The 16,778-nt window shown below is 39.0% G+C and overlaps 1 protein-coding gene across 1 annotated transcript in view; it reads right to left on the bottom strand.

Annotated features, from left to right (window-relative positions):
- Positions 1 to 16,778, bottom strand: part of LOC130913588 (protein kinase C-binding protein NELL1-like) — a 308,184-nt gene that overhangs the window by 85,144 nt on the left and 206,262 nt on the right. Inside the window, exon 14 of the mRNA XM_057832310.1 lies at positions 3,095 to 3,217. Coding sequence (XP_057688293.1) covers positions 3,095 to 3,217 — 123 coding nt within the window. The remainder of the gene's footprint in view (positions 1 to 3,094; positions 3,218 to 16,778) is intronic.

The raw sequence follows: 16,778 nt of genomic DNA, 5'->3' as shown, positions 1-16,778 counted from the left end.
GACCGGAGGAAAATTAAAGGAATTTGACAAGAGTCCCCCAAAACCATACAAAGTCATACACATCTAGTGGTATGGCATGAATTACTGTGGAAACGTCACTGGCTGGCACAAATTTTTTTCCCCAAATCACACATGAGACCAATGTTTACATTTGGAGTAAATTAGACAGGTGCTTTTTTGCCTTAACTTTTTTTTTTTTTTACAAACTTGCTTCCTCATATTGAAGAACCCATGCGAAGAATAGGGGTATTATGGACAATTATTTTTCGCGCATTGTTATGAATGTACTTAAAAATGAATGAATGTGGTTGGCTGTGGAAGATTTTTTATTTTTTTATCTTTATTTTTTTACAAACCTGCAGGTGTGGACGTAATTATTTTTTCCCGATGTATTAGGGCAGGATCCTCTGATTTAGAAAACCCTGCTAGGTGTAGACATGGCCGCAGAAGCATAAATCGACCGTTAGCCTCCTACCACTCCACCTATCAGGGAATTCATCTTTCAATCACTCCTAATTACCGCCACCTGCAACTTGTTACCAGCTGTGCATTTAAGGCATGGCCTCCCAAAGTCAGTATCAGTTCGTCAACGATTCAGCACACTCCTGCTCGTCGTTTGTCCTTGACCGATCACAACTTCTGACCCAGCCTGTCATGCTTGACCCGGCTACACAAGAGTTCTAGCCCAATCAACTTGCTCAGCCTGTCCTGCTTGACCCGTCTACCCCCAGCTCTCCAGCCCGATCAACCTCCTCAGCCTGTCCTGCTTGACCAGACTATGTAAGCTCTCAACTGATCTCAACCTGTCCTGCTTGACCCAATTACGCCAGATCGCCAGCCTGCTCAGCCTGACCTGCACGACCCAACTGCACCATCTCTTTAGTTCCTGTCCGTTTTCACTGCCTGCCAACATGATGAAATAAAACCTGTTCTGTTTCGCACCTGACATCAGCATTTTTTTCTGTACTAGATGGAAATATATGCATTCATAGACTGTAAAGTCATTTTCCCAAATAATACCGCTGAAACACAGTATATTGTTAAAAATGCAGCATACTGCAGCTCCTCAGTTGCCTGCTCTTTACTCTGAATTCTAGTAATACAGGAATATACAGTTTTTCCTGGATTACAAACTACTACTGTTAAATTGTTTTACATTGCAGACTGTAAAATAACAGTCTGGTAATGGCAATCCTGCTGACAGACTTTTGCCGTATTTTCTAGAAATACAGGAATCAACAGTTTTTCTGGATTACGGACTATTACTGTGAAACATTTTTACATTACCAAGACTGTATAATAACAGTATTTAAATGTCAACCCTGCTGCCAGCTCTTTACCGTTATTTTATACTGAAATTTTTTACAGTGTAGGTTTGTTGTTTTACAATTGAGAGTTTATCTATCATATGGATTACTTGAATTCATCACATTTTTTTTTAACATTATTTATACATACAGTGATTACTTCATTCTTAACCCTCACACTCAATATTTGAAAAGATTAGTTCACCTGTTTTAAGATCTTTATATTCTAATAAATAATAATGCGCAGATAATATTACCCGTAACTCTTCAGAATTTATCCTGCTGCTTTTACAATTACATAATCAATAAATACAAGGGAGCCAATTAATTTGGTAGCCGCTCGCAACTCCACGAGGAATGAGACCGCTGTCTTCTCCCCCCACTTTCTCCAACTGATGCTCACTCCAGATAGTTCCTACTTGAGCCTGCAAGACTAGAACCAGGATGAAGCCATCAATCCTCAATCCATTCAGTGATGGCAAAAAAACTCAATTTCAATTTGGGATAGCACCTTTGCATACTGGCATAGGACTATATGCTATTGTTGTGGTAGTTTATTATCAGGGTGTTAGTATTAACAGGAAAGTACTTTTCGAACCCCAGATTCTTTATTCCGTACATTTGCATTGGTCGATAGACAAAATGCTTCCTGGATAAAAGTAGTCAGACTTTATTAAATTTCAGTCACTAAAAAAGAAAAAATAGATGAAAATTGTCTATTGGCTATAGTTTTTGAGATACAGTATCTGGCCGAAATGTTAAAGTGTAAGGAGTTTAGAGGAAATGAATAAAATAAATCATGGTGTATTGAAAGAGGACAAAACGCGTTAATGAAAACACATTTCATAAGTGGTGGGACAAACTGATATATCTACAGTATATCATTTCAAATGTAGCAACTCTTAAAACAGATATTGCATAAGTTCCTCAATGCATCTCTGTAATAGCTAACATTAAATATCTTCAATACTTTAGCCAACCAGCACTAAAATCTTTCATTTTCCCATCCATGTCACTACAGCAAGTCTGATTTAGCAATTTTTAAAAAAATCTCTGAAGCAGATATTTTCCAAATTTTGTAGACCAATGCGATCAGCCATCAACTCTTAGTTCTTGAAGTCAACCATCCATTTGTCCCCCCCCCCCCCTTTTGTGCTTTCTAAAAAATCTATTTACATCATTATTTTTCTTTTATGTATTATATCTGTCCATATATATTCTACACTACATGTACAGTAAAACATAAATTTTACATGAACAATGAACTTAAAAAAAAAGAATCAAGTGCCTTGACCGGGGTTAATAGAACTGCTCATTTCCTAGAGGCACAAATAATTGTGTATGGACTAGTTAAAGCTACAACTTATGTTGCATGCTTTTTAAGCACAGAATGCTTTAAAAATGCATACCTGACTTCAATTCGCTCACTATGTCAAATCCCCAGTTAAAGTGATTGTGTTTAAAACAGGACATTGCTGCAAAATATTGACAATTTATGCCGTGTCTTACTCCAACTGTGCGAAAATGAAGAGCCAATGCAATGAGGCGCTGAGATGGTGCAACCAGTCAACAGAATGCTGTGTGTGCACTGAGGGAGAAGAGGCACGCATGTGGAAAAAAAACCCCTCCAAAATCAATTTTTATCATTAGTCTGGCCACCATGGCCTGGTAAGGTGATGATGATGAAGGCTGAACCAGCCTGTCAAAGATGTTAGCAACACGTTATTATTCCCAATTGGTTTTCTGTGTTTACATGAACGAGGGGATATTCCAGGGTGGGAACTTACCTCTACAGATGGTACCATTTCCAACATAGCCTGGCTTGCAGGTGCACAGGTGTCCTCGAATAGTGTTGGTGCAGATGGCATTCTCATCACAGGAGTTCTGGCTGTTGGCACACTCATCATGCTCTGGAAGAGAAACAGTAAAGAAAGACCACTGCATTACCGCAGGTTTGTGTGTGTGTGTGTGTGTGTGCATTTGTGTGTGAATGTGGAATGTATATTGGTGGATGGCGCATTTGAAAACATTTCAACTTTGAACATACAAATTCATAAGAAGTCATATTTTTCAACACAAGTTCTTTTTCAAGTTGTTCAGTACTATTTAGTAATAAGAATTCTTGATTAGACTGCTATGCTTCTGTAAATTGAAGAAAAATGTTTATATGGATGTTTTCTATTCAACCTGCACCCAGTAGGAAGCCACACTTCAGCTAATCACACAAAATAACAAATGCAGTGCATTTTAACTAAGCCGTGGGCCAGATTCAGTTCAGTACGATATGCATTTTCCAACCCTACAATTGTGAGAACAAAAAAAAAAAAAAAAAAAAAAAAAAAAAACTCCAAATATTGTAACTGTTTGGTTTTCTTAAAGAGGGAGTGTAACTGCTGCCCGTCCTGTGATTAGTTAACTCGATCTAATTAAGTCATTGAAAAGTAAAAGTGAATCCAAAGAAAAAAAATACATAATGGGATTAATTACTGTATGTAATTGCAACCATCAGTGTTGCATGAATCCACGCCGCGCAACGCGATCGGTCCCACTGTCCAGGTCAGGACTCGTACCCACGTGTCGCTTCATGTCTGACCACTAAACCAAAAGCCCGGGCTAGCAACTTCTTGAAGGCATTGGGGATGGAGGGAGTTTTTTATGCACCTCTCACAACGGACACGCGTGCGTACACTCACCGCCCCGAAACCTACCCTTCTGATTCCAGGTTTCAGTCCAATGTAACCGGTCGCACCACGTGGGTGCGAGTCCTGACCTGGACGAGGGGGACAGATCGCGAAGGCATCGGGAGGAAGGTTTCTCATACAACGGACACGCATGCACCCATTACATAATTTTGCCATTTGTGCCATTTCCTTTGCATTTTTATGAATAATGCAGGCACAGGGTTGTATGCCTTGTTTATTTCTACAGTGGGGCAAATAAGTATTTAGTCAACCACTAATTGTGCAAGTTCTCCCACTTGAAAATATTAGAGAGGCCTGTAATTGTCAACATGGTTAAACCTCAACCATGAGAGACAGAATGTGGAAAAAAAAAAAATCACATTGTTTGATTTTTAAAGAATTTATTTGCAAATCATGGTGGAAAATAAGTATTTGGTCAATACCAAAAGTTCATCTCAATACTTCGTTATGTACCCCCTGTTGGCAACAACGGAGGCCAAACATTTTCTGTAACTCTTCACAAGCTTTTCACACACTGTTGCTGGTATTTTGGCCCATTCCTCCATGCAGATCTCCTCTAGAGCTGTGATGTTTTGGGGCTGTCGTTGGGCAACACGGATTTTCAACTCCCTCTGCAGATTTTCTATGGGGTTGAGACCTGGAGACTGGGTAGGCTACTCCAGGATGTTGAAATGCTTCTTACGAAGCCACTCCTTTGTTGCCCTGGCTGTGTGTTTGGGATCTTTGTCATGCTAAAAGACCCAGCCACGTCTCATCTTCAATGCTTGCTGATGGAAAGAGATTTTCACTCAAAATCTCGATACATGGCCCCATTCATTCTTTCCTTAACACAGATCAGTCGTCATGGTCCCTTTGCAGAAAAACAGCCCCAAAGCATGATGTTTCCACCCCCATGCTTCACAGTGGGTATGGTGCAACTCAGTATTTCTTTTCCTCCAAACAAGAGAACCTGTGTTTCTACCAAAAAGTTCTATTTTGGTTTCATCTGACCATAACACATTTTCCCAATCCTCTTCTGGATCATCCAAATGCTCTCTAGCGAACCGCAGACGGGCCTGGACATGTACTTTCTTCAGCAGGGGGACTCGTCTGGCAGTGCAGGATTTGAGTCCCTGGTGGCGCATTGTGTTACTGATAGTAGCCTTTGTCACTGTGGTCCCAGCTCTCTGTAGTTCATTCACTAGGTCCCCCCGTGTGGTTCTGGGATTTTTGCTCCCCGTTCTTGTTATCATTTTGACGCCACGGGGTGAGGAGGGAGTTCAAAGTCCGTGTTGCCCAACGACAGCCCCAAAACATCAATGCTCTAGAAGAGATCTGCATGGAGGAATGGGCTAAAATACCAGCAAAAGTGTGTGAAAAGCTTGTGAAGATATACAGAAAACGTTTGGCCTCCTTTATTGCCAACAAAGGGTACATAACAAAGTATTGAGATGAACTTTGGTATGGACCAAATACTTATTTTCCACCATGATTTACGAATAAATTCTTTAAAAATTAAACAATATTATTTTCTGTTTTTTTTTTTTTTTTTACCACATTCTGTCTCTCATGGTTGAGGTTTACCCATGTTGACAATTACAGGCCTCTCTAATATTTTCAAGTGGGAGAACTTGCAAAATTAGTGGTTGACTAAATATTTATTTGCCCCACTGCATATATTCACTATTTTGCACTGTATATATTCTGTTTTGACCATGGTATACAGTGTATCACAAAAGTGAGTACAACCCCTTGCATTTCTGCAGATATTCAAGTATATCTTTTCATGGGACAACACTGACAAAATGACACTTTGACACAATGAAAAGTAGTCTATGAGCAGCTTATATAATAGAGTTAATTTATTTTCCCCTCAAAATAACTCAAAATTTAGCCATTAATATCTAAACCCCTAGCAACAGGAGTGAGTACAACGCATGGGAACTACGTACATCCCTAAATGTCCAAATTGAGTACTGCTTGTCATTTCCCCTCCAAAATGTCATATGACTCGTTACAGGAGTGCTGTCAGCATTGCTGCAGAAATTGAGGTGGTGGTGGTGGTGGTGGTGGTGGGGGGGGGGGTTCATATCCACCACCATGCTTGACTGTAGGCATGACACAATTATTTTTGTACTCTTTACCTGGTCGCCGCCACACATGCTTGAGACCATCGGAACCATACAAATTAATCTTTGTCTCATCAGACCATAGGACATGGTTCCAGTAATCCATGTGCTTTGTTGACATCTGTTCAGCAAACTGTTTGCGGGATTTCTTGTGTACCGTCTTTAGAAGAGGATTTCTCCTGGGGTGACAGCCATGCACACCAATTTGATGTAGAGTACGGCGTATGGTCTGAGCACTAACAAGCTGCCCCCCCACCTCTTCAATCTCTGCAGCAATGCTGACAGCACTCCTGTAATGAATCACATGTCATTTTGGAGGGAAAATAACAAGCAGTACTCAATTTGGACATTTAGGGATGTACATAGTTCCCATGCGGTGTACTCACTTTTGTTGCCAGGGGTTTAGATATTAATGGCTATATTTTTTAGTTATTTTGAGGGGCAAATAAATTAACTCTATTATATAAGCTGCACACAGACTACTTTTCATTGTGTCAAAGAGTCATTTTGTCAGTGTTGTCCCATGAAAAGATATACTAAAATATCTGCAGAAATGCGAGGGGTGTACTCACTTTTGTGATACACTGTATGTAAAGGCCAAAAATGCCGATGACCATGCCTTCTGTTTGTGTTGAACTGTCGAAACCGAAAACTGTTCAGTCTTATTTTTTTTATGTTGAATGTTTATCCAACAAGTCGAATAAATATTACCCAGCTTCAAAACCGTTGGTCGAGCATGTTTGGTTGTCAATGGGACATCAACATTACAAATTTTGACAAAAGATTTGGGGATTTTTTTTTTTTTTTTTTATGTCTTTTTGGGTCCACAGTGTTGATTATAATTGGTCAGTGAAGAAAACAACAGTTTGGACATAAACGTTATGGTGTCCTGAAAAAAGGGGTCCAACCTGGCCATTGTGAACAATATTTTCTTTGAAATATAGGGGAAACATCAAAAGCATGCGAAAGGAATTTAAGGGTTAATGATTATACTATCATAATATACATGTGTGGCCCATCTGTGATGGAGCTCTCATTATACCAATAAATGAAAATGTGAGCTTAATGGATGGTTGTCAATTTGAGACAAAAGTATTCCTTAACTAAAAAGTGCAGTGGGTCATAAAACTTCAATCAACATAAAATGAACAAATTACTTCATTACAACAAATGTCTCAAAGGGCTTAATGGGCCCACAGTTAACAATTACTACATCCACTGTGCTGAAGCTGCAAAAGAGCAGGGCCACAGGCCCTCCAGGATGACCAGTAGAAAACAGATTCCAAGTGGGCAACATTTAACAAATGGAATGATGCTATACAATGATTTCAAAAACAACTTGAAAGTCCATTTGCTGTGTTGAAAAATAGGAAGTTGAATACAATTCATTTATTCATTCATCCATCTTCCATGCCGCTTATCTTCTCGAGGGTCTCAGGGGCGCAGGAGCCTATTTCAGCTAAATATGGGCAGTAGACAGGGTACACCCTTAATAGGTTACCAGCCAATCACAGGGCCTAACAAGACAAACAACCATTCATGCACACTAATATTGTACCTATGGACAATTTGGATCAATTGGGCTCGCATGCATGTTTTAGGGATGTGGGAGACAACCGGAGTATATGGAGAAAACTCAAACTGCACATAGAAAGGCCGGAGCCCGGGGTTGAACCCTTGATCTTAGAACTGTGTGCTAACCACTCACCCACTGTGCTGCATGGATAGAATTTATCCTTCATTAATTTTATCATCCAAGCCTTGATTCGCCTGCTGTGTTGTTTCAAATTGTGCTACAACTCCGTTAACGAGAAAATAGACTTTCAAGACAGTGTGAAATACTAACCAATGAGTCCCCCATTGAGACACACATGCAGAGTTTAGTTTTGATATTAACAGTGAGCAATTATGTCAACATATACTTCTTATATCCATATGTGTAGCAATTTATTATTTGTTGAAATCTACTACATACACAAAAGCTACTTCATGTTTCACAAACTGGACATTATGAATTTGCTTGTGTGACAGTGTGTGCAGGGTCGAATAAAGAAACACACGTAATTATTCTTTGTCTTGATAACGTAATTTTAAAAGCATGAAGAACTTTTAATCAACTGATCTTCATTATAAATAATATAGTTATCAATTTTAGGTAACATGTTTATTGCTTGAAGTGCTCCTACTGAGCTTATCACCTTAATTTAGTAATGCGATGAATTTTAAGTATGACATGGGTGAATTGTAAATCATGATAAGCAATACAAAATGAAAAAAATTCTTTGATAGCTGGATTAGTGAGTTGCATAAAAACATTTTTGTCAAAAAATATGTTCTACTATCCAAAGAGTTTTTAAATACTACCGTGTTCTCTCCTGAGGCCGCTTCCTAATAGGACACACTCTTCTCATGAATATGCAACTTCGGTGGGAGTCATGACTAATACATTTTCCTTAATTAATGAGTGGCATGCATAAAGCCCTGGAGCAGCTCGCAGAAATAATTTAACTTTTGTCTTCTTGCTAAATGCGCACTATAGTGAGGTAGAAAAAAAAAAATTCAAATGTCAAGAGCTGAGCAGGAATGTTTGAGATTCTGTATTAATAGTTGTGTAATCAAAATGAGTTTTGTGATTAAACATTTCATGTGCTGGACGATGGGGGTGAGGAGAATACATGCCAACACTTATGGCTAACTTACTCATTTTTTTATTACGGTAAAAATACATGAACTTCATTGTTTTTTTTTGTTTTTTTTATTGAACGGTCACATCCCTTGTAGACAAGCATCATGAAGTCTGAACATGATTGAGGTATTTCTCTATTTCTGTCTCTCTCCCTTTCGCTCTCTATATATGTATAGATTTTAAACATATACTGTATATACTGTATGTTTACATTTTTTTTCTTTCCGAAACAAAACTCCTCACTCCTTGTTTTCTGTGTCAGCCTTTACGCTCACCTTGACAGAATGAGTGCTTGGCTGAGCTGTGGTCGAAGGTCACAATGTAAATAATATTGATTGCTTGTCACAGTATTTAGCTGAGAGAGCATGGATTTCCATTAAATTAGTTGAGTAGATTGTAATTTGTCCACCAATCCAGATGTTAAAAAGTATCGTTTCTGCAGGCCCAACCGTCGATAAATACATCCCACAGAGATGTTATATGTTACATGCTGCATTAAAGCAGTAATGTGAAGTAATTTCATAACATGCCAAATAGGGTCAAAATTAAAGTAATTAAACATTGTCCAACAAATAAAGCATGAAAAAAAAATTTATATTTTGTATATTTCACAAAATAATCACGTTTCCGAAGTTCGAGCCTAAAAGGGGACAAACCCGGAAGTGATACGTCACACCGGGAACAGCGATAGCAGCTCCATACATACGGCCGCCATACAAAGCCCTTTGAACAATGATTCAAACAGTGATATAAGAGATAGATCGAGCGCAAGGCAGGAGATCCAAGTTTTTGAAGAGTTGGAAGAAGAAGAGGAGGTTGGAATTTTATGTTGGACCTAACATGTATTAGCCAGACGCTAATCAGGATGCAAACAGTGCGCCTAGACTACCTAACATGGAATAGATACAAGACCCATCGAGATTACAGGATTGGTAAAATATAGGCTGTTATTATTTTAATGATTTGAAGATGCAGGCATTTGCACATAATTTTATGTTTTTGTCTATCTGATGACATTGTTCTTCATGTTCATTTTGGCAAATCCAGCAGCTCTCGTGCATATAAAATAATAATATAAAAACGTTGGGGGGAAAGAAGGAGATGAGTCGTGGATGGCTTTCTCCACTTTATTGTGGCAACAAGAAGAAAACAAAATAATAGCGGACTGCCGCCACATTCGACTGCGAAGTTTTGCTTCTCGCTGATCTCCTCCTCGCCTCTTACTACTCCAGCGTCTCTTAAACAGATCGTGCATAGTGTCTTGTTATGAGCTTTTTGTTTAAAAATGTATCGAACACACGACGTGCTGACAACTTTGTTTCTTTATTAACACATGCAGCTAACAGTACAACACAGCTCGGGGCTCTCGGGAGGAAGTGGCGTCTAATGGCGTGAGGAAATGTAGTTTTTTCACACAAGCGAACAGATTACAAAGCACCACTTCAGTGTTGTCCCGAGACTACATTTCCCATGATTCACTGTGTGACCTGCGCCGCTCGCTGATTCACTGCCAGACATTAAAAGCAACACGCTTGTTGTTGTCACCTGTCAGCGGCTCTCGTACAGTAAAACTCAAACTAGAAGGCTATCAAGCGATCACCGTGAAAGAAACGCTGAACCGTACAAATGCAATGCAATGCCTTGAAGCATGAAGGTAGAAATACATAATACAAATACAAATAAATGTGCACAAACTCACCGGCGGTGTGTGTCTCTTACGGCAACGTGACAGTGAATTACCGCGACGCCGACCCGCTTATATGTACATCCACACCACTTTCCCGATTGACAGTGGATTAACCCTTTCGGACAAGATCGTAGATGACGCACAATTTAAACACGCTCAACCTAGCGAACGCAACAACAACTATGATCGGGGATTGCCACGAGTTAACTTTCGGCTAACGTCGCTAGCTTATACTGTTCATTCCACAACAGTTGGCAGCTCTGCTTTGACAAAGTCATCAGTCATCTATCCGAAAAACACACTTACTTTTTGGCAAAGTTCTATTGCTATATAAACATGGAACAAACCAAAAAAACAGATCAGTCTCTCTTCTTTCAGCAGAAAAAAGTTAGTTCATATCTTTTTCCATTCTTTAGAAATCAGCATTAGAAAATAGCTCAGTTTGAGCAATTTTCCATTTACATTCCAAACATCTGAATAATGTTTTCCTTTTACAAAATAAGATAAACAACAAGACAAATAGAGCTTTTGATAGCAGAGTAACAATTTATTTACATATAACTAACTGAAAGATGACGCTGAACTTTTCCCTCATCGCTGTCTGTCTCATAAAGATGATTTTTTTTTTTTGTCTCTGTGGGCTCTGCTCGCTAGTAGGACGGACTCAACGGCACTGTCCGCTGCACTAGTGGTCCCGGTCGTTCTGCTCGGTCGTCCAGCGCCTGGCATCCCGGGCGTCCTACCGGTTGTTCTGCTTGGTCGTCCGCCGCCTGGCATCCATTTGGTTGTCTTCCGCTGGCGCCCGGCCGTTCGTTGCCGTTGAATCGGGTTGCGGGTCTTACCAAATGCGCTACTGCCCTCCAGTGGCCAGTTTTATTGCTTTAAAATGGATTTTCAGCTTTGTGCTTTGGAGCTAAATTGAATCACGGCCCAGAGATGTCTTTGAAAAAAAAAAAAAAAAAAGAAGACGCATAAATACGTCTTTGGGACACTGAAACAATTAAAAATACAACGTATTTATACGTTTTTGGGAGCAAATGAGTTAAGGACCTGCGGGTACCCTGTCGTTAACATGCCCAGCCATAGTAATAATCTTTAGTAGCACAGAGCATTTTATTTACTGCATTTTTCAGGCTATACACCACACCTGATTATTAGTTGCACCAGCCAAAAACTGCCCAATGAAGAGCGGAGAAAAAAAACGCACTAGATATACAGTATGTCTAAGGCCTAGCCACTTTATGAAAAAAAATTAAACTTATATTCCGGAAAATACAGTAATTAATTTGCTAAACTACAAATCAGACAGCTCAGGGCCATTAGAGGCTTTAGATGTAATGTGCATTATTGAAAGTATGTTCCATTAATGTGTTCTGTCAGTAAACATACACAGTTAACTTTTTATCTGGCATCTTATAGTCTCATCCAGGGAAAATTGATTCATGTATCTCTTGAGAGCACAATGTGAAGCTTACTGCACAGCAGTGTAACATGGAGACAGGAATCAATGTGGACAGTTATACTGCCTTCTGGTAAGTCAAGAGGAATTCTTGAATCAAAACTTTATGAGGAGGCTAAATATAAACACTCACCTCTACAGAGACAATTATAAATTGATGAAAACTTACGTGACTACTGCCCAAACCATGTTTGATGGGCCTATTAAAATGGCTGGTCCCTTGCCAGCCTTACAACGTGACCTCCATCTTTGAAAAGCTAACATATACAGAGTGGGTTGCCAAGGTTACATAACTCGTCACACCTGAGCTCAAAATTCATTATATGTATAATTGGAATTGGATTTGATTAAATTTTCATGAAACATATAATGTGTCTGCGGGGGATTGAGCATTTCCAACAGCAGATTTTTGTAGAGGATTCTTTCCAAGACATGCGCCATAATAATGGTTGTTTCCTTTTATCAAATGCTCATAACCAATCCTAAGGATATTGTGAGGGAACTACCGGTTAGGGAAATACAGTAATTGTAGCACTGATCAGCTGGGGAGAGAAGATGGATACATGGCTTGGGCAAAGGCAGCAGCTTGTGGCATGCTAATAGACTAAATATTTAGTTAAGAAAACAAACGGAGTATGTTTACCAAATTCAATCAGTACAGTGCGACAAAGACAAATGTTAACAGGCAGCTTACTGAAATTCATATGAGAGTGGGAGGGAGTGGTGTTGGATGGAGCACTACTGCTTGGGTTAGAAAATGACAAGACTGACTATATTTAACGTTTTGTTTTTTAAGGAATATTTATATTTATTTAATGTGTGTGTGCATGGGGGTGTATGTGAGAGGGTTGGAGGCTTTCTGAACTCCTGGCTCCAGGTCCCTGACCCCTCCATAATACGGTCCTGGCCCAACATTTTTTTTCTCACTAGCCACTGTTCTCTGTGGTTTCATAGATTTAAGAGCAACTTAACCATTCGCACAAATAAGAATTTTGTCTATCGGCATCAACGTTATAAAAGATTAACTCCTCCATTTGTGTTTCTAAAAGTACTTTTGGGCCTTCTCTCTTATCTAAAGTGAACAAAACACACATTAGATAATGTTCTGACTAATCTTTCTCACAAAAGTTTGAAGAGAGTCTAGAGGTTTAACAAAAAAGTTTTTTTTTTCTTTTTATTGATAAATGCAATGTTTGTTGATAAGCGGTTAACACAAAATTTACTCGAAGACAAGCAATCTGTAAAAGTTTGATGTTTGTTACTAAAAGCTTGTTCAGAGCAAAACGGTAAATATGACCTTTATAAGAACTGCAGCAAAAAGTGGACTAACTCAGACTCGGACGCAATCAACAGTGTACAAACACCAGATGATCGAATAACAGTGTAAATTAAGATGCGTGCACCCAGCAATAATGTATGGTTGACTGTAATTGCCATGGGCTGCATGGTGACTGGTTAGCAAGACATCTCACTGTACTTAGATCAAGAGTTTTAAGTTCTAAGATCATGGCTTTGGCCTTCCTGTGTGGAGTTCACATGGGCTCCCCTTGCCTGTGTGGGTCCTTCGGGTATTCCGATTTCCTCCCACATTCTAAAAACATGCAAGCAAGTTTGATTGATCACTGCAAATTATCCCTACATATTAATTTGAGCGTGAGTGCTCTTTTTTTTTTTTTTTTTGGTCTCATTGCACCCTGCGATTGGTTGGCAAACAGACCAGGGTGTGCCCTGCCTACTGCCCAGAGTCAGCTGGGATAGGCTTCAGCGACTTTGTGAATCTTGTGAGGAGAGGCGGTATGCAAGATGGATAAATTAATTGATGTAATTCTTGCACCACGCAGTTGTAATATTGGGGGTAAGCACTATTCACATTGAGAGGCGAAAACTCCAATATTGCATTTTGCGTTGAAGTAAAATGCAGAACAAAACGAACTTGAAGTAAATAAATTGAAACAGGTGAACGCAAACAAAACACCCATTAACTGAATTAATCGGGAAAAAAAAAAAAAGTCAGATGTCAGCACCCTACACCCGGACCAATAGTGTGATTACGCATACATATACTGTATATTTGCAAGAAAAAGTATGTGAACCCTTAAGGATTACTTGTATTTCTGTTAAAATTGGTTATAAAATACTTTATGTTCTGATCTTCATCTAAGTCACATCACTAGACAAACAGTCTGTTTAAAGTACCGTAATACAGCACAACATTTTCACTTATTCACTTTTTTTTTCTTTTTTTCTTTCAACACTATAAGTAAACAGCAACGGTGCAGGGTGAAAAAAATATGTGACCCTCTCCGCTAATTATTCTCCATAAGCTATTTGCAGCCAAGATTTAGCCAACAAGGGGTCCCATGAATGTGATTAGATCGAGTGTGTTGGTTAAAGCTGCCCTCACTGACAAAAAGCATATACTAGTTGTGAGTTTACTGTTTTCAAGAGGCGTTGCCTGATGTGAACGCGGCCTTTCACAGAAGAGCTCCCAGAAGATCTGCAATCAACAATTGTTGACTTGCATGATGCTAAAACATGTGATATTCATACAGTATGTTCACAGTATGACTCTGAGAGCACAACGCAGAATTCTCATTGAGTTGAGGAGGAATCCTAAAGTAACATCTGTAGATTAACTGAAATTATTGTTGACAAATCTACAATACATAATACATTAAACAGGAATGGAGTTCATGGGAAGAAAGCATGCAGGAAGCATTTGTTGTCAATACATAAATAAATAATAAATTAAAAAACGGCCACAGGTGTGAAGTTTGCAAAATAGCACCTAGTTTTTCTAGAGACCTACTGACAAAATATTCTGCAGACAAATGAAGCTAAAATGGAGTTGTTTGGAAGGAGCACACAACAGTACTGTATATATGGGGAAATAGCACACAGAACGAAACATAAAAACCTTATGCCAACTGTAAAATATGGTGGCAAGAGTATTATGGTTTGGTACTGCTTTAATACCTCAGGGCCTCGACGGATTGTTGTAATCAATGAAAAAATGAATTCTAAGTTCTAATGAATCCTAAGTTCATCGTCACCAGTAGGTAGATGGCGAGATAGTGTAAAGCGCTTTGAGCGCCTTGAAAGGTGGAAAAGCGCTATATAAGTATAACACCATAACACCATAACACCATCAAGACATTTTGCAGCAAAACTGAAAACCATCTGTTCCCCAACTGAAATTCAACAGAGGATGGGTGATGCAACAGGACAACCCAAAGAATAGAAGTAAACTCACAATGCAATGGCTTTAACAGAATATAAATAGCTTCTGGAGTGGCCCAGGTAGAGTTCTAACCTCAGTGCTATTGAGATTCTGTGGCATAACCTCAAAAGAGCAATTCAATCCATAGATCCCAGGAATATTGTTGAACTGAAACAGTTTTGTACACGGGAATGATAAAAGAAAAAAAAATCCTCCTTACCGCCTTACAGGTCTGATTTACAACTACAGGTAATGTTGAGATAAAGAAGGTTCTGTAAATTATTAAATGCAAAGGTTCAGATAGTTTCCCATCCTGCACTGTGCATCTTTACATGTTGTGTTCAATAAAAACATGAAAATTCATTTTGTGCTGTATTATTTTAAAGTGCCTATCACAGGATAAAAAAAAAAGTCTTAAATAGCATTAGTATGTAAATTAGAATCATATCTTGAGACGATTCGACAATATACAACAATTTGGCAAAGTCCAGATGAAGAGAAATTAGTCTTTTAATCTGCCATTTAGCCCCTGCCTGTCATTGTAGTGCTCTGGCGTCCCCAACAGAAGGATGACATCGACAGGTTCATGGTTTCATCTGATTTAGAATTGAGCCCATTGAGGGGTAATTATTCAGAACAAGGAAAATGCAACGAAGAGAGCCGCAAAATGTCAATGTTTCAATCTCTCTATTCCAATATTTTTACAGGACATTCTTTTTATAGAAGCATTTTTCCCAAATTGCTAAATAAATGGTATGGTCATGACAAATAACAGTCTTGTGCTAAATGGAATATGAAATATTAAAAATGCATTTATTCAGTACGACAGGGCAAAATTACTCCATATTGGTCAAAACTGTCAACTTCTTGCACCTCCTGAACGATATTTTATGCCACCGTAGTTAGTTCAGCTTTTGTCATTACCCTGCCCCGGCTTCGGAGACGTGTGCCATGATCCCAGTATTGACATAATATAAAATACAATGTTTACTCACTTTCTCATAAGTCCAATGGTCCCAGAGTTGTCAGAATTGTTTTGGCCATTCTGCGAGGGTGAATGGGAACTTTTTGAAACCCAAAAAGGCTCACACGCCTCTCCCTGGTGCAGCAACAATTTCCTGCAGCACATTTGGCTGGCGTGATGCGAAAAATTAACAAATTAATCCGCAAAATCAGATGAATCCGCAGTCCATTTGCATGCTATAAAGCATTGTGGGATGCTGACCCGGGTGACGTCACATTCGCATTCCTCTTCAAAATTGGAAGTTATTCATTTTCATGGCACGGGATTAAAATATTGAGTAAATAAAACGATCGCTTCCACACACATCCAAGCAGTCCATTTCATTCAGGAGCATAAAATACAGCGTAAAATATGAAACAAACATGCATTATGGTGTCATAGACACTTTAAGTAGACTGTTTTTGTCCGGTGATTTGACTTAGATGAGTATAATAACATAATTAATGACCAAATTAAGTAGAAATCGAATCTTAGGGGGTTCACATATCCCCCCCACCCGCCAATCGTACTTTACAACCAGCCTGTTCTCTGTTTTATCTGTAACTTTAAGCCTCTGTATCCGCATAATGTTGATCACAATTACCA

This window comes from Corythoichthys intestinalis, chromosome 1 (genome assembly GCF_030265065.1).
Source record: "Corythoichthys intestinalis isolate RoL2023-P3 chromosome 1, ASM3026506v1, whole genome shotgun sequence".
In the NCBI taxonomy this organism is placed as follows: domain Eukaryota; kingdom Metazoa; phylum Chordata; class Actinopteri; order Syngnathiformes; family Syngnathidae; genus Corythoichthys; species Corythoichthys intestinalis.
The sequence above is the reverse complement of the archived record's forward strand: the minus strand, read 5'-3'. Positions and strand labels throughout refer to the sequence as shown.